The sequence below is a fragment of the Ambystoma mexicanum genome, chromosome 9, assembly GCF_040938575.1.
Source record: "Ambystoma mexicanum isolate Mex_15411 chromosome 9, UKY_AmexF1_1, whole genome shotgun sequence".
In the NCBI taxonomy this organism is placed as follows: Eukaryota; Metazoa; Chordata; class Amphibia; order Caudata; family Ambystomatidae; genus Ambystoma; species Ambystoma mexicanum.
Window position 1 is genome coordinate 678,947,105 of NC_090931.1, and position 18,441 is coordinate 678,965,545.

The following is an 18,441-nucleotide window of genomic DNA, read 5'->3' on the forward strand; positions in this document are numbered from 1 at the left end:
CCATGAAGCTTGTGCCCTGGGGAAAGAAAACAACAAACCTAAATGAACTATAACAGGAGCCCAGCCCCAACTTGGGCCCCAAAACCCTCCCTTAACTTACCCCTTAACCGATTACCCGCTACTTCCCCACCCCACCCCATTTTCTCCCCTTGCCCCTCCCTTCACCCTGGTGTGGGTTACAGTACCTATGTGGCTCCCTAGCCCAAAGCCTGGAAGTTGAGTTTGCATATCCTACAAGGGCTATCTTGTGGGGAATCCTAAAGCCCCTGTCGTGATTCCAAGTTACTTCGACCTGCTGCAGCCTCCATCCCCATGAGCCTGCAGCTTGGGCACATTTCGTCTGTGATGCATGATATAAGCTTCCTAGAGTCATTTTTCAGCCGTTTTTGTTGTCTTTTTGAAGATCTGAGTACTGTGGGCCCCGTAGCTTGGGACGCCTACATTTTTTCCGTGCTGGTGTCCAATCCCATGATTTAGGGCGTGCGTATGTTTTGTTTTATTTGTATTTATATAGCGCACATCAGCCCGAGGACATCGTGGTACTTCTTAAAGTACAAAGCTTAGTTACATAGTCATGAGCAATCTATATACAAGGTTACTATATAGTTATATTACATTTCTGTTTATATCACAATATACATGACAGGAGTAGAGGAGAAAGTCGCAGTGCTAGTTGAGTAAAGTGGTCTTGAGGTTGTTGCGGAAGATATAGATGGAAGTTTCAGCTCTAATGGTGGCAGGGAGTGAGTTCCAAAGTTTCAGTGCAATATAGGAGAAGCCTAGACCTCCCGCTGTGGATCTCTTGATGCGTGGTATGTGTAGCTGGTTGGTGTACTGACCTCTGGTGGGGCGAGTGGAAGTGGTCCTTGATATAGCTTCAGATAGGTATGTGGGAGCAGTGTTGTTGATGCATCTGTGTGTGATGGTGAGGATTTTCAGAGTAATTTGGTCTTTGGCGCAGGGTGAAGGAAGGGGATTGTCGTTTAGGGCGCGTCCTATGGATCCTGTTGATCGGGTTATCTCTGGGCCCTTCTGCTCCCAGGAGGTCTGAGAATATCTGGGTGGCTGTGGACTTCAGGTCTGCATCTCCTACCGCTTCCGGAAGGTTCCGGATGGGTATGTTTAACCTGTGGGACCTGTTTTCGAGATCTTCACATTGCAGTACCATGTTTTGGGTTACCCTTGCTAGGTTTTCCAGGGACTCGTCTATTTTGCAGGTGTCCTCCACCACCTCTTGGTGAGCCCTTTCTGTGGTGTCTCTCCTCTCTTCCAGGACTGTGATGTCTCTCCTAATGTCTGTGATTGATTGCTTCATTTCCCCCATAAAAGAGGTGAATTGCGTTTGGAACATTGTTGTAAGTTTGTCTTGAAACTCAAGGAAGTAGGCTTCAATGTCGCTTTCGAAGCAGCCATTCTGGGGGGTGGGCTGCCTGGTTCGTCTTCTGGGATGTTTGGAAGCTTCTGTGTTGTGCCTAGCTGATCCCTGGGGTCTGGATTCCTAGCCCAGCAGCGTTGCATGGGGCTATCTCGACCCATAGTTGTTTGAGCTCTTTTGCTGGGGGTGCCTTTGCCCTTGGCTCCAGGCATTAGGTAAGCTCCTTGGTTGTGTCCCTTCCGAGAGCCTATGTCCACTAGCCCCATGAGGTGCGCCTTAGCCGCTTCAGTGGGTTGGTATACCGGTGGATATTAGTTCTCACCTGCATCGTTTGTACCAAAACCTGCGGTGTTTATGTGCCTCCCCCCAGGGGCGCTTGCTGCCTCGTTGTCCCCACGATATGCACTTCTTGGGGTGATGTTCCCCTGCTTTGTGGGTGGGTTGATGACCCCTATGGGGTTTGGTAAGGTATGCTTTTCTTGGGGAGAGCGCTACCCGCCCTTAGGTGGACCTAGTGCCAGAGTTACTGGGGGGCCCGGTGTCCCTCTTGGTATCCTTCTCTTTGCTCTGCTGTCCCGTCTTCCCCTTGCTACTCCTAGTGTCCAGGGGGCTGGGGTGGGGTTGCTGGTTGCCACCGGGTGGGGGGCGTTGCGCTCCGCAATAGCGGCCTTCACTGGCCGCCCGTGAAGGGCTGCTGGAATGTGGTGTGGTGGTTTTCCGGGGCCCATGTGTTCTGAGTTGCTGCTTGCTGGTTGGGGTCTGCTTGTGTGCGCGTGCGTGCACACGGGGGCCGCCCGTTTTGTCACACTGGGGATGGCTGGTGGCTCCCGGGGGGCGCCAGGAGCAGGATAGGGCTGAGCCCTGACATGCACTGTCCCAACTGTGAGGGGCACCAGGGGGAGGCGTCTGCTTGGGTCAGGAAGACACCATTGCTCTGGTTTCTCACCCGTAGCCTCGCAGCCTGCTTGCCGCTCACCTGATGTATTCAGGTGTGGTGTTCCGCTACAGCGTGCAGGAAGGGTCCTCCAATTCCCCTGACTTTCTGCTGGTTCGTTCCGACCCACAGGGTGTCGAGGTGCCACTGATCGTGCTTCGTGTTCTGGGATGATCCACTCCCCGCACCGGATGGCGCTGCTTTGCTGTCCCTCCTCGAGCCTTCCGCCGACCCACACTTTAAGGACCCTGTGTCACTGCTTGGTCGTCCCCCCTGCAGACCGCCTTCTGTGTCACGGTTAGGGCTCTCTGTGCCGCCACCGCGGTGTCCCTTTTTACACCCCCACCAGCGCCGCACTTTTCGTTCTCCCAACTAACACTGTCGCATTTCAGTAGTAACGGTAGCGGGGATCTCAGCCACTGGTGCCCTGCTTCATTTGCTTCATTGATTAGGCCGTTTTGGGGACAGAGCTGACTTCACTCATGTCCTCACCATCTGGCCGCTATCTTGGAATCTCCCAATATGGTTTAAGGGTCAGAGTTACACACCAATATTTGATGTGCCTCATCCACACTGTTGTGCGGCTACCATCCAGAGCTAGGAAGTTTATCAGTAACTCTTAAACCATATGTAACCCGGGTACTGTCCAAATAAGAACCCAAAGAAACAAAGGTTTAGTGGCTGCTGAATGCTCAATGGGGTAATATAGCGTTGGGGGCACTGTTCGGCTGTAGCATTATTGATTTGAAAAATGTATTCCCTGCTACTCCTAAGCTCAACAACTTTTTAGGTCCCCAAATCTCTGCATCATATGTTGCTGCAGGTTTGGCTTTAGACTTGTATAGTTTCAGGGCGGGAGTAATGCACCCTTTCATGCATAAGATGGAATCTTCTAATGCTCCCACTACACTTAGTCAGAGTCGTAGTGGCTTTTGAGACTTGGTCATGCCACGTACCAGTTTCATTAAAACACAAGCCCAAATAGTTATAAATGGTTACCTGCTCCTCTGTTTTTAAATCGGTGTAACCCGACGGCATCATCCATTAGAAAATATAATCATACATTAACAAATGGACTTGGCCGTAGCCTTTGTCCGTGGGGCATGTTAAATAATATCTACACACTATATTTGGAGGTTTTGGTGTTCAACTGGATTTATCACAGCTAAAAGTGCTTACTGGCGCTAGTTGTGTCATTTGCACTAAATGTAGCCTTTGCACAGTAAATTAGTTTTTAGTATCTATATATTCAATTGTATGTGTGTGATAGTGGTTGTGTGGTATGAATGGCTGGATAAAGCTAGTACAAGTCTTGAGTGAGTTAGGATATGTTGGTCAATTGTAATTGTGTACTAGCAGAATGTTTTTCTTATAGATTTAATACTGTATAACGGACATTATATAAGCATCGTATTGTTCTTGTCCTTTTTGTATCTTTTATACATTGGTTTTCCATGTAATGTTGCATTGAAAATATTTCCATTTAATATTTTCTATCTAGTAATGCATGTTATCCTTTAAATACATACTATGGGCATTTAAGCAGTATTGAGTAATCGATATGGGAATAGGCTGTTGTTTCTGTCACAACCAAAGCCTGAGAAAGGTCAGGGGAAAGGAGGCATTCCCCCTGGCACTGTGAACCGTGATAAAAAGCCTAAGAAAGGCCAATGGAAGGGAGACATTCCCTCTTGCATTGTGAGTTGAGAAAGTAAGCCTACGAAAGGCCAAGGGAAGGGAGACCTTCCCCCTGACATCATGAACTGCGAAAAAAGCCTGAGAGAAGCCAGGGGAAGGGAGTCAATCCCCCCGTTGTGGTTGTGCTGTGCTGAGAAAGACCAGAGGAAGGGAGACATTCCCCCTGGCACTGTGAACGTGATAAAAAGTTTAAGAAAGGCCAATGGAAGGGAGACATTCCCTCTTGCATTGTGGATTGTGAAAGTAAGTCTACGAAAGGCCATGGGAAGGGAGACCTTCCCCCTGACATCGTGAACTGTGAAAAAAGCCTGACGGAAGCCTGGGGAAGGGAGTCATTCCCCCTGTTGGTGAGTGGCAAACCAAGCAAGGTACCAGGATAAAGGAGCCATTCTCCTGGTATTTGAATCGGCAAGGAAGATCAAAACAGTGATCCAGGGAAAGGGAATCCTCTCCTCTCCCCTCCCCCCCGCAACCCCCACCGCTGGAGTGAAGAAACAGTGAAATTTGTTATATAATGTTCTAGGATTGTCAATCCTTTCTTCTGAAGTAAGGGAGTCATTCACCCTGATTGCGAACTGTGCCACTCAGTCCAGGAGAAGGTCATTCTCCTGGACCCAGAACGTGAACACATCTTTGTAGTTGAGTTATTAGTGTAAGGGGCAGATTTAAAGATTTTGACACAGGACGGTGGACTTTTCATGATTTACCAGGACATTCTGAAAGATGCTTTAGAACTTTAGTTGATGCAGGGAAACCCCTCTTAGAAATAGGGAGGGTACATATGCACTTTAATCTTCCTGGTCTTATTACTGTATGTACTTTGTTTGCTGAAAATGTAACTACATGCACATCAATTGTAACTTGTAAATATTTTACTGTATGCATCTTGTTAACTTAAAATGAAGCCACTTGTACATCAAGTTTAACCTGTAAACGTACGCCCAGATACCTTTTGGGTTAGGAGGCTCTATAAATAAATAAATAAAATTAAAATATGTAGAATTACAGGGGGTGCTTAAAATGAAATGTAGTTTTGGAGATGTTTTTGTCTTACTGCGCGACTCAAAACACATTGCACTCCAGCTTGAATCATTACCGCAGTAATTGACTGTCAGTGCCTGGGTTCTGTGGCGAGTCAGAAGAAGGACATGGACTCATTGCGGACATGGTGTATATTATTTATTAAAGTAAAAGGGTAAAGCCTAACTTTCCCTCTCTGTATGGGTGGTCCCTGACTATTTTAATAACTAAGGTGTTTGTTAGGCAGATGTGAATGTTCAACAATGGAATATGTCAGCTGTCCAAAACTACCCTTTTGTGACCCTACCACTTTGAAAACTAACTCGTAGAGAATGACTTCCTTCTCCTAAGGGTACTTCCAGTACCCGCCTTTCAATATATGATTTGCAAATAACTTTTTCAATCAAACTCTTCATTTCCTTAACTGGGTTATTTGGCTTTCCCTTCTCTTAGTTTTTCCCTCTTGGAATTCTCTTATTAGTTCTCCTTTCTTGTCTGTGATTCTCAGCGTACCCTTTTACTGAACTTCGTTGGAACTTACTTAATCTGTGGTTGCCTTTTTTTGTGTGGCTCTTTTTCATATCTTGCTTCCTCTTTCAATTTATTTTGGTTTTGTTCAGGATGTCGAATTATCTTCCCCCTTCTCCCAGGGTATTTTTATCAGTTGTTCTCTTCTCTCAATATTTAGTCATTCTATAAAGTTATCACACTGCTCCTTTCTTTGTTTCAAATTGAACTCTGTTTCAGAGGACCTGGGTGTCATCTGCGTAATTAGCATAATGGACACCCAGTCTGTCAAGAATGTTGAGCAGTGGTCTCGTGTATATGTTAAATAAAGTCGGGGATAAGCAAGATCCTTGTGGAACACCACACATGGAGAGGATGGGAGAGGCCTCGGCTTGCTCGATGGCCACCCTTGATGTTCTGGGGCCCAGGAAAGATGAGATCCAATGGGCTGCCTTCTCTGAGCAATTGACGATGTTTATCAGTCTTTCATGGTAAAGATCATGATCAATAAGATGAAACGTTGCAGAGAGGTCCAACAGCATTAATAATGCTGAATGACCTTTTTCTACAATACCTGAGTTGGATTTAAGGTCTGACAGTGCTGTTTCAGTCCCATGCTGTGCTCGGAATCCTGACTGGTGAATGCCCAAGAGTGTGTTCTCCTCCACAAAACTTTGTAGCTGCAAGTATGCAACTCTGTCAATGATTTTTAGTAAATATGGCCCATTAGTTATTGGTCGATTTTGCTACAGCTGTGTCCAATGTGTTCTTTTTCAATAGGGGAGTTATCCAGGCGTTCTTAAGAGAGGCAGGCACCATACCACCCCTGAAGGACACGTAAATCATCCTAGTAATGCACTGGGTAAGGACATCCAATGAGTCCTTCAGGATGTTGGTAGGACAAGGGTCCCCCGCACATGTAGTGGATTTGTGGTTTATGATGATGTCGGTGCAGTATTGAAATTCAAATTTGGCAGTCGATGGCATAGGGATCCCTTTTGTAATGGTGTTTTTTGTTACCAACTAGGCGAGTCATTTGATTTGCAATTTTCAGTTGGTGACCAGTGGTTTTAGTCAGGGATTAATTTTGTATTGTCGGCCACCAAGCTGAGTCTTTAATAACAGGTGGGAATGATGAAATGTGATTTTCAAATTCTTTAAGAATCTTAAATGATTCATTAGATGAAGATTTAGCTTTGTCGATACGAAGGTTGTAATTCTTTTTCTTGGCTTCGATAATCTTCTTGTTATCCATTTTTCTCACCTGCATTTCCACTTTGCCTTGTCAAGTGTTTTCCTGAACTAGCATCATGATTTTAGGGGGGGAAATCCTACCACTTTTGTGTGGGCCCACAATGCACTGCTGGACCCAGATGCTGCAAGTGCTCCAACACGATTTCTCCCCAAATGTCCCCTTGTTGAAAACGGTTGCTCTCACCTCATGGTGCTCAAAGTTAGTTATTAGGGATTTTATTAACGACTGGGAACTGGCCAAGAAGATGGGATGGCGGGAGGTGTGGGGGCTGGAAGAGGAAGAGTCATCTGTGTGTCCCTCTGGAGTTATCTTAAGTTAAAATGTGACATAAAAGAAGAACTCTGAGAACCCCGACTCTTGCAGGTACCTCTCAGCACCGGCCAAAAGGCCTTGGTAGGCCAGCTTCCTATTTTCCCAAAGTCTTCCTTATCTCTTGGTAAGGGGTCAAGAATCTGTCTTCAACACAGGTTCCAGTGTACAAGGCTGTGCAAATGACCTCAATGTAGATTATTTTGAGTCCTTTGCTAAAGCAAATGGCAAATCCCACTAGAAACATTATATTGAAAGGGTATATAGTTGTGATATTGTAGCAACTAAAAGAAAAAGTCTTTGATTAAAAGAACATAACTAACTTAAAGCAGAAAGGATGCAACATTTTATTACCTGCTTTCACATGAATAAGATAATGAACAGAAATGGAAAAAAGTTCCGTCCGAGGGGGGAAAAATGTCTGAAAAATGGCAGACCTCCAAAAAGGCAAACTGGTTACTCAAATTATTGTGAATTGTTATGAAAATGAGCATATTATAATGGTGTCTCGATATTTACTCACTTGTTTTTGTTTTTCTTGACCATAATGCTGTTAGAAAGGACCTGTATATAATGGTATTTCTTTTTTCAGCTGTCAGAGGAGTTGGTAGCAAAATGGCTATCCATCCCAGGCTCACAACATGTACCACTGTGCCAGCACATGCTGTGCTACGCCATGAAGTCGGTGACACAGACCGCAATGGGGAATAGTTGTGAGGATGAGCAGGAGCTGATCCGCTTCCGCAAGAACCACAGTGCGGTAAGTTCTACTACAACACCATACGTTCTCACTACCAATAATTTTTCTACCTTTCTCTCCATTCAAATGACCACAGCATTCCTTTCATGTCCCCCTCTCCCGCTCCACCTTCCCTAATCTTTCCAATGCATCCCTAATTCTCTTCCTCTTTCTACCTTCCCTTCCACAACACTAGCTATGCTGGCTTCATTTTCTTTTTGCTCAACTCCTCCAGCGGGACCTCTTCAGACCCTTTTGTGTCCAAGCTATTAAAACATCTCCCCGCTCACTCTCTTTCTTCAAAATTGTCATCAACATCTCAGTGCTAAATAAAAGCCATCTGCTGATAACGGCTCCACCACCAACTTCTGCCCTTACTCCCTCTTCCTTAAAGCCCTTGAAAGGGTTGTTTTAATCGGACTTCACCCAGAATCTTGCAACCAGCAATATGTGCATTCCCCTAGGATTAGCATTCACCAAAATCACTAAACCAAAACAGTACTCGCCCACACTCACCAGTATCTCCACTTCATATCCTCCGTTTACCACCAAATCTCTCTGGCAGATTTGTGGCATGCTCTTGTTAACCATGTTATGCTTGGTCATCACTGTGACTCCTTTTATCTTGTTACCCGTGGAATTCTGTATCTATATTTGCTTTTGCCTTAACGACTCCCTTGTTACCTATGGGCATTTCTCAAGTCTTTCCTAGGACCTGTCCTCTTCTCCCTATACATGTCTTGTGGTGAAATCATTATGCTGTTCCATTTTTCCTAATGCCGTTTTACTGCCAAGAGTTCTATTTCTTCTTTGGTGAATCCACAATCTAGTTCCCCCATATTCACTGCTTCAGTACCATTTCCATCTCCCATCTTTCTTGCTGACTGCTTTCTTATATCCTAGTTGGCTCATAGCTTTGGGGTTAATAGTTGATAGTAGAATGATGCTGTACATCTTTATCCCCTTAACCAATACAATCTGGGCTGTATCTTCAATCTCTGTCCCAACTTTACATCTGCTCAGTCAAGACATTGATCAGCATTCTAATCAAAGTCAATTGAACTTCTGTCTCGCGCACTCATTTTTTCCAAGCTCACAAACTTTATAAACGTTGTAAGGGGAGGTAGCCTTACTAGCTATGTTTTGCACTGTATGCAGCTGATATTGGGACCATCACCATGTTTAGCCTGTTGGAGTTTTCTGGTGCCTTCGACAGGGTGGTGAATGGAGCTCCTCTTCACTGTTTACACCACTTGGTAAACCTATCTGCATCTGTGACAAATCGATTCTAGTTAAGGGCCACTGTAGCAAGATTGTTTTTAAAGTTGATACACTTTTTTTTTTTCAGCCTACATATCTTGTACAAATTTTGGGCTGTTGAAAGCTGGCTCTATATCTATATCCATATCATGGTCTACAACACCAGAGAGCTTGAGCTAGATACCTGCTTGACCGCCATCAACAGCCGGATGCCTGTTGCGTGCCTACCAGCTATCTATAGCTTGCAATTGTCAGCCCCACCCAGCTGACTAAGAATCTATATTCTTTCTTCCATCTCCCTTTGTTTCTTTGGGGACTCCTCCATTCCTCAGGTTGCAGTACCCAAGCTAGGAATCCCTGTGATATCTCCCACTCCATAAGCACTGCCAAGAAATCCTGTCCACTCTATCCCAGACAGCTGACCGAGTAATAAAATCACAGTACCAAAGTCAAGGTAACCAGCTCGCAGCTGCTCTTTGATGCTGTAAGACCCTATAATGGAATTGTCCCAGGATGCTTTGGATAGAGGATGTGAAAACAGCCAGGGGCTCTGCCCAAAGTTTACAGGGGAGAAGAGAGAAGCTTAGTAGTTGGGACAGCTCAAATCTGATACTTTTCACCTTTGTTCTAAAAGAGCCTAAACTGGAATATATTCCACAACAAATCCCAAAGAATCCATGTTGCAAAATGATAAAATGGTGCTCCACATTTACAGTGAAACAGATTATCGCCAAGAGAAAGATACATGCATGAAAGAAACTCCTCTGCTGAAGTTGATCCTGAGACAACTGGGGGTTGACGGTCAAATAAAAATAAACTATTAAATGCATGACAGTAAACACTAGTAGGAAGCTAGCTGCAGCAACTTGATGAAACTCCAAGGTGTGTAGATTTCTGTTTGTAGATCATGAAAGTGAAGTAATCACCCATCAGGTTCAACTTTACCATCCATTCAAGTGCTAACAGGATGTCTTGTGTGAGTGAAATTCTGGCTAAACCAGCGGTAGTTATCAACTTTTATTATGCTTTCCCCATTAACAAGACCACTTAATATTTAACTTCCCCGACCTGTGTTTGGATGAACAATAATCCTTCTACTTCATTTAAGTAACCTTCTTAAACCATTAAAAAGTATCATGAATAAAAGTATTGTAGGGCAAATTACAACTCAATTGTCAAACAGTATAGAAATTAGAACATAGTTCAAAAGCCCATAATACAGGCTCCTCAAACCTGCATGATTTAAGCAAGATATGTCATCCACTAACCCAATTTAACAAATGCACCCACTTTGAGCTCCATATCCTCTCACAGATTATCGACATATTCATGCACAGCGAGCGAGTACCCGTGAGTACTGTCAGCTGTCCTGCTGTAGTCGCTGCTCGACCCGCTCGCTACCTGATTGATCTGCAGCTCTTCAACTTCCAAAACTCGTTGGTTACACCCACTATCCCGTCAGCAGCTACAAATTGGGAGCCTGCGCGCACCACGAGCGAGTACCCGTGAGTACTGTCAGCTGTCTTGCTGTAGTCTCTGCTCGACCCGCTCGCTACTTAATTGATCTGCAGCTCTTCAATCAACTTCCTTACTTTGAACTTTAATGGACTTTGAAGAGCTTTAAAGTTTAGCTTTTAACGCTATATTGCAATCTTTTATTTTCCCTCTGTAGTTAGGCGCACTATCCCATCAGCAGCTACAAATTGGTAGCCTGCGCGCACCAGCACGCGCGCACCACGAGCGAGTACCTTTGAGTACTGTCTGCTGACCGGTGCACTGCAGTGTTGCGTCAGGCTCCTTCCATGCGGCCCTTGAGGTATCGAGCAGCGATTTAAATTCATGCTGGCTGGCTATCTTGTATGCTCTACGCTCCTAATACCCTGATTGTACCTTTACCTCCTCCCTTCACGGACGCCTTTCAAAGCGCACATGAAGGATTTTTCTCCTTACGGAAGTAAGGTTGCTGGTAATTTGTGTTTGCTTCATTAATATAACACAAATCTCCGCTATATTTACAAACATCTGATCCCAACTACTGGTGACTAAATTACATTACTATATAATCCTTTCAGCCGCTTCACTCGATAAGCTGACTCACTGCAGCTTTTAAAAATAAGCACTTAATTACGGGGACCCTTATTAGGTAGTTAAATCATGCTGCGTCTAACCACGGGCATGCCTTTTCCTCTGCCATGTTACGCACAAAGAATTCCACTACACATTCGACCGTGGTTTCATCTTTCCCCACTTACTGATGGACCCCACAGTTCCCCCACAAATAGTAGTCAACTTAACAATGAGACCACTAAGTTCCTTTTTCACAGTTCAAATCAACACAATCCTAGCAATATAAAGTCTGAGCTTTCATCACCTGAATGTAATCAAGCACACCTTCTTTCAGATACAACTATGCATGCGTGTGCGGCTGATCCAATTTTTTTCTACTGATAATGAGAGCTTTCACACCCCTAGCTTCCAATCAGAACACAAGGAGGCGCTCGCTAATGCAATTCCACTAGCCTCTTTCTCTTTACTCTCAAGTGCTAAGAGGGCCTCCTAATCCTCTAGAGGCCGCTGCTTTTGCTGCAAATCTTGAAGCTGAAGCTCAAGTTCAGCTCTTGGCTCCTAATCTGTTATCTCCCGTCGCGCAATCTACTGAAGCTATGGCACCAAATACTAAAAATACCAATAAGGTTCCCCTATATGACACTATGGAATCTAGACTATATAATTCTCCTGAGCTCTATTCCACTGACGGTCCTAACGACATTATCTCTTCCCCCTGCATCCTCAGCCTTTGAGTAGCCATCTTTTGCAAAGCCAGTGCCTCGCCCTTCCTTTGGGTACCCCTCTATAACCAATCCTGCTCTGGAAGCTGTGCTTACAACGATCAACACAACGATCTTCACCTTTACCAAGCTATTTGAGATTCTTGAGTTAAGAGCCACCACTCAAGAAGCTGCGGTTTCAACCCTCACTAAGAAGCTTGATTTAGCTTGTGCTGAATCTACTTAATATGTTAAAATCTGCAATTGGTAATGTTGCATACTCTCCTGTGATTCAGGAATCTGATATTTCTATACCTTGTAAAATGCTTCCATGTGAGACAGAGGCCATATTTGGGGACCTATCCCACAATCCCAAGTCCTCTCGGACCGATTGAAGTTATTGGTGACATTGATCCCACATCCATAACAGACAAAGCCAATGATGCCAATTATTCTGATTTGTCTAAGTCGGAATAGCCTCTATATGACCTTTTCTACCGTCCAACACAGAACAAGCGAAGAAAACGCAAGCATAATAGAAAGCGAACTTCAGATTTGGGTGCAGATCAAAATGTGTCCCCTAATCAAATTAAAAATAAAAATGTACCTATATCAAAAAAGAATAAAAAAATTCAATCTACAACTAAAAGCTTTGTGGCAAACATCTCCCTCATGGACCCACAAGCTATTACTGTTCCTATGATCCCGAAAGAATGTCCCACTGAAGTCCCCCCAGACTGCCTCTATTCTCTTCCTATGGAGCTGGCATCTTCTAAAGGTAAGAATTTGAATAATATTCTGCCTAATGCTGTGGCTGACAAATTGTTTTTATCTGAGGCTATTACTATAAACAACTCCATTACTACTGAGCAGCTTATGAACCTCTCTGTGTATTCAAATAATAATGTATCGGTACTGGAAACTATTAATCAAAGTCTACATGAGGAAATGTCTGCCCCTGCCGTGCGAAGTCCAAAGCTCTGTGTTAATTTGAATCGGGGCATCTTACCATTCAGAGCTCTCGAGCAAAAACGGAATGAGGTAGTAAGACGAACCCCATTTGACAAAGGCCCCCCCCCTCTCCAAGACAGAATATTGTGCCACAGATTCAGAGGAGTTAGCCGAATGTTCTAACGTCAATCCAGCTAACCCTATAATCGACTCTGTCCCTGTATATAGTGGCACTGATTCTGCCTTACTAGTGAACAATTCTAAAGGTATGGTAGGATCTCTTTAGAGAACCGTGTCAATCAATAAAGCGGAATATTTAGCAGATAACCTTCAAAATGAGATTTAAGAATAACCATGATAGACAGAGTATTCTCTGATCCATTTCCAAATAAGTCCACCTTGTTAACAATCTTTCATGCTATTCCACAACTAAGGCATAGTAATTTGGCTGACATTAAAGGTGCATCTTATCCCAAACCGGTCCAGCAAGACATTGTCGAAATTAACATCCCTTCACTAATAATTAAGAACTATGTTTGGTAGCAAAGGCAACTATTATTTGAAAAAGGCCTATTCCTTGAAGCTATTCTCCCTTTGCCACCCAACACTCTGAATTGCGCCCCAGAAAAATGCGAGCTGTAATTCTAACATAGGTTCACAGGTCTGTTGCAATTGTCATGCTAGTTCTTTAAAATCTACCCAGCCCCAGTATCGAAATGGTCCTCGGTTTCACATGCCCGAGATAACAAATTAAAAAATTGCTAGTAAAATCCTCTGTCGGCTCGACACGAGTGCTCCTTGGTTTCATGGAACACTAGAGGTTTTTCTCATCTAATGGTATCTAAACCTAAATTACTAAACAAATATGATTTAGTTTTATTACAGGAAACGTGGCTAATGAGCACCCTGGTGTGGGCCTATCCTTAAGTGGTTATAATACCGGCTTCAAAGGCTGCGAGGGGTAGACCGGCTGTGGGTCTATTAAAGCAGAAAGACATGATTCCCATCTAACCATTAAACCATGGCCGAGCCCTGATTGTGGCATTCAACCAGCAATTATATGTACTTCTAATCCAAAGCACCCCTTTTTTTTTAACGACATTGTTAATAAATATTTACTGGAACCCAGCCTCACCTATGGCATCTGAATTTATGGGCAAGATTGAACAAATTTTAGATCAAGCATTAATGGATCCCAACATTGCATCTACGATCATTGCAGGGGATTTTAACATGAACCTGTGTTTACCATCCATAGCTGACACGAAGTCCAGAGCTGACAATTGGCATGCTCTAATGAAAATAAGGCATTTTTGCATGTTAAATGGCTCAGTCTCTAACGATTTTCCCCCTCGACCGACATGGTCAAGAGGCAGTTCTCACTCTACGCTAGATTATGTTTTCATTTCAAACAATGCAAATAAGCTAATAGCTTTGTTTCAAGTTATCCCAAATTTAGCAAGTGATCACAATCTAGTAGAAGTTAAATGGTTTCCTCACAGCATAGAAACTGCTTCATATTATAAAGGCAATTTTGACATGAATAATCCAAATAATCGCCTTAAAAGGAACCCAAGACGCATTGCTTCTTTACAACAGAAAATTGTCCAAAATGTACAAAGTAATGATTCAATTGGTCGAATTTTTTATAACTATTTTATCCACACGGTAAAACAGACAAATACTTCTTTTAGTAAACCTATTTTTACCCACAGACACGTATGGAACTCAGCGGTATATAAGATAAAAATTGAATTACGTAAAGCTCTGAGAGCGTTACCTCAAACAATGCAGCAAAAATGTTACTTAACTCTAGATACAGAAACAAAGTCAAACAGATACTAGCATTAAAGAAACAACATGATGCTGAAAAAATGATTATAGCCTTATTAACCAAATCTATGGGCGAAATATGGAAGATAAATAATGCCTCGAGAAATGCTTGCCGCTCTACACAATTAAATGGCATAGTTGAAATGACATGGATAAACCATTATCAAATGGTACTTGTGAAGACGCCTATTCCTACTCCTTTATATACTATAAATAATGTCAGTTGGCTTATCTAATTTTAAATTTGACTCTTTGGACATTTTAATAATAATCAAAAAACTGCACTCACCCAGAGCCCCTTGGCCTGATATGTTAACTAATGCTATTCTTAAAACTAACCCAGAAGCATTGGCCAAACGTCTTAATATAATTTTTCAAAATATTATTAAAACAAAGGAAATTCCACCCTTATGGCAGGAAGCCATAATAATTCCAATTTTTAAGAAGGGGGATTGGTTGAATCCAACCAACTATCGCCCAATTGCACTTTTAGATGCTCCAGGCAAAATTTTAGCAAGACTATTAATTTGTGATTTTATGAACTGGCTGAAAGAAAATGAGTTGATGGATGTATATCAGTCTGGATGTGTACCTGACATTGGGACTGCATTAAACCTGATTCTATTATCTGCAATCAAAGCCCAAGCAATACAAAACAAACATACTGTCTATCTTGCACTAATTGACTTCAAACAGGTCTTTGATTCTCTATCTCGAAACATCTTATGGAACAAATTATGCAATGCCAAAAGCCTGTCCTATATTTACTTTTTAATACATCAGTTGTATTCTAATACTAAGATTAAAATTAAATTAACATCTGATGGCTTACTCTCTAAATCTATCGGAAAAAAATACAGGCTTGAAACAAGGCTACCCATTTGCGTTGATACTTTTTAACTTTTATATTAATGGCTTTTATAAGGTTTTAAGTGATACTCATTCTTTCTCCCCACGCCTTGGGACTCCTCATATGCCGTATTTATTATATGCTGATGATTTGGTTCTTTTCGATAGAATCCCTATTGGTCTTCAGAGAAAACTCAATGCTTTCACTTTATTTGCCGAAGCCAATAATATGGAGATAAACACACAAAAATCTAATATCTTGATTTTTCCATCACTTCACAAAGAGAGCGGGTCCTAAACTTAATTGGACTTTGGCAAAAAACTCTCTTGTACAAATCTCTCACTATAAATATTTAGGAGTGAATATCGACTCCCATTCTGCGGATAAACCTTATAAAGATGAGCTTATTCTAAGAATAAGATTATTAGCTACACAAGCAAAGGAGATTGAGAACAAAATATGACGCCTTCTCACTTTTACCGGCTCGAATGCTTTATTTACAAAAAGTTATTTCAATAATTACCTATGGCAGCCAGACCAAAATTATGTCCAAACCTATTAAATGGGAGTTGCTAGAAGGTATCTATTGGAAAACTATACTAACTGTTCTGTTAGGTACCCCAATTGCCTTAATTCGCAATGAACTTGGACTGACTTCATTAAAGGCCACTGTTTCATGGGCAATGATTACTTTATCTAGGAAAACAATGCTGTCTACATCCCTCTCAAAAAATCGATTTCCAGTTATCAAAAAATGTATTGAAAGTGTGACACCAACACCATTCTGAAAATGGAAACTAACTTGTGAAGATAATCTCGCAGGCTGCGGACATCTCTGTGGATTTGCTCCTGGAATTACCTCATAAAGCTAAACTCAAACAATGCTTATATGGTTGGATTGTTACAGGGGAAAAGTGCTCTGCTTATTCTTCATTTAAAGCTGGAGCATTTTTAACTAAAGCACTAAATGATATTCCTAGTTATATCAAGATACTCCCTGATCGCATGTACGCCGACATATTCCTACGGTTTAGACTAAATTTATTACCAACTAAAATTAAATTGGCACTATATTCAAAAGAGTCTTTTAATAAGCACGGTCTGCAGATTTTGCAACCTAGAGGATAAACAAGAGTACGTTTTCCATCTAATTACTGAATGCCAAGAGCTTGTTGAATTGAGGAAAATCCACTTTTACAAACATTTCAAACATTTAGAAATGTTAGAAAAAAACAAATGTGGGTGCAGTTCTTGAATGCTTCTAGCGCCTCTTTGATTATCGATACAGTGACATTTTTATTACAATTGAATTTGTGATTAACTGTTTTTAGTTATTCTATGAATTAGCTTCTTTTAGATTATCATTTTACCTTTGTCTATATATACTACTTGTGCAAAAAATATTTTAATTTCTAATTGAATTGACATAGTTTTAATCTTCAACTACCTAATTATGCATTGTTTGCTATTTATATACCTTGTAATTAACTATTGCAGATGCTCCTAAGATACTAAAACTAGGTTACTTTGCTTGTATGAATGGTTTTATATCTCTAAATCTATTGTTAACAAGATTCTGAAATTATAGCTCACGGTCAAGATGACTTAATTGTATGATCGGATATATACGTTATGATCTGAGCACATTTATAGAGCTTGTGATTCATTTGAGAACGCTAATTGAAAAAGTTTTTAATCAACTAAAACAATTTTCTTAATAAAAAAAAAATATTCATGCACATAAGTGTGGGGATTGCGTAGCAAAGAACGCATTTCTTTCCTCACTGTAATGTTCTTTCTGATGGATGTTCCTCCCTCAGATTCCTCATCTATGATATCCCAGCGCAGCTGTTCTCCAGGAACATTTCCGCTGCCAGGGGCCACAGTGCGCCCCATTCTGGAATGATGTCTGGTTCAATGTGTATGTGTATATATATTACACAGCCACATTAGTGGCTGTGTAGTTATGGTTAAGTTGCTGTTTCCATAGGAAGAGCACTTTTTGGGTGGCTTATAACTCCGCTTGGATGAATCCTCACCAAACTTTGCAAAAAAGAGTATATGGCCCACTCTGAATTTTGCAAAGTTCGGTGATGTTTGGTCCGGGGGGGGGGGGCAAAGTTATAGAGGGGGTCCCAAAACATCTTTTTTTGCCATAGACTGAATGGGGGAAAACTTTGCGCACGGCAACAGGCCAAACCGCTGGATGGATTTGCACCAAATTTGCGGCAGGGTCTTGGTCGCGAAAGTGTGCTTTTGTACATTTTGTGACAATCCGTCCAGTAGTTTCCTTAAAAACAATCAAAAAGTATGTCTCTAAAAATTAGTGATATCTATGTCCGCTCCGCGGTCACACTCCCCTGTTCGCTCCGTGGAGAAGATTTCAATTGGCTATTCCGTGGCGTGTTGCCCACGACCATGTTGCGCTTTCACCGATTGGTTGTGCCACAGCGTGAAGTGCGTCATAATCTTTCGATACGTCCGCCAAGTTTACTTCGTTTTCTGTTGTACACGGACATCGCTGCTAACATACATAAACGAAGAAGACACCAATGCACTTGTTACACTTATGGAACACTGTTTTGAAAGGTGAGCGTTAATGAGATGTGGCAGTAGAAAGTGAAATATTGGTGTATTCTTGTTTCCACTCTCATACGGTACAGTGGGACTTGCTACTCATTGTACGAAATGAACTTACTGCGTCCATGTTACAATACATAAACAACATTACTGCGGTCAGACTGGCGTCCTACAGTTTGAAATCTAAGCCAGCCACCTGCACTATTTCGTACACATAGCACTTCTTCACGTGTACGGGAGTAGCGGTTCTCATGAATAGCTGCTGATATGTTGTTGCAAAATGAGAATGTATTTGCATTCGGAGTGAAGGTCACTTGATTTACCCTTTTCAATACAAGCTCAGTACGGCCACATATTTGTCG

General features: G+C 42.3%; 1 protein-coding gene across 1 annotated transcript in view; it reads left to right on the forward strand.

Moving 5' to 3' along the window:
* The window catches only part of CYP20A1 (cytochrome P450 family 20 subfamily A member 1), a 516,898-nt gene that overhangs the window by 114,292 nt on the left and 384,165 nt on the right, over positions 1-18,441 (forward strand). Inside the window, exon 5 of the mRNA XM_069615523.1 lies at positions 7,691-7,858. Coding sequence (XP_069471624.1) covers positions 7,691-7,858 — 168 coding nt within the window. The remainder of the gene's footprint in view (positions 1-7,690; positions 7,859-18,441) is intronic.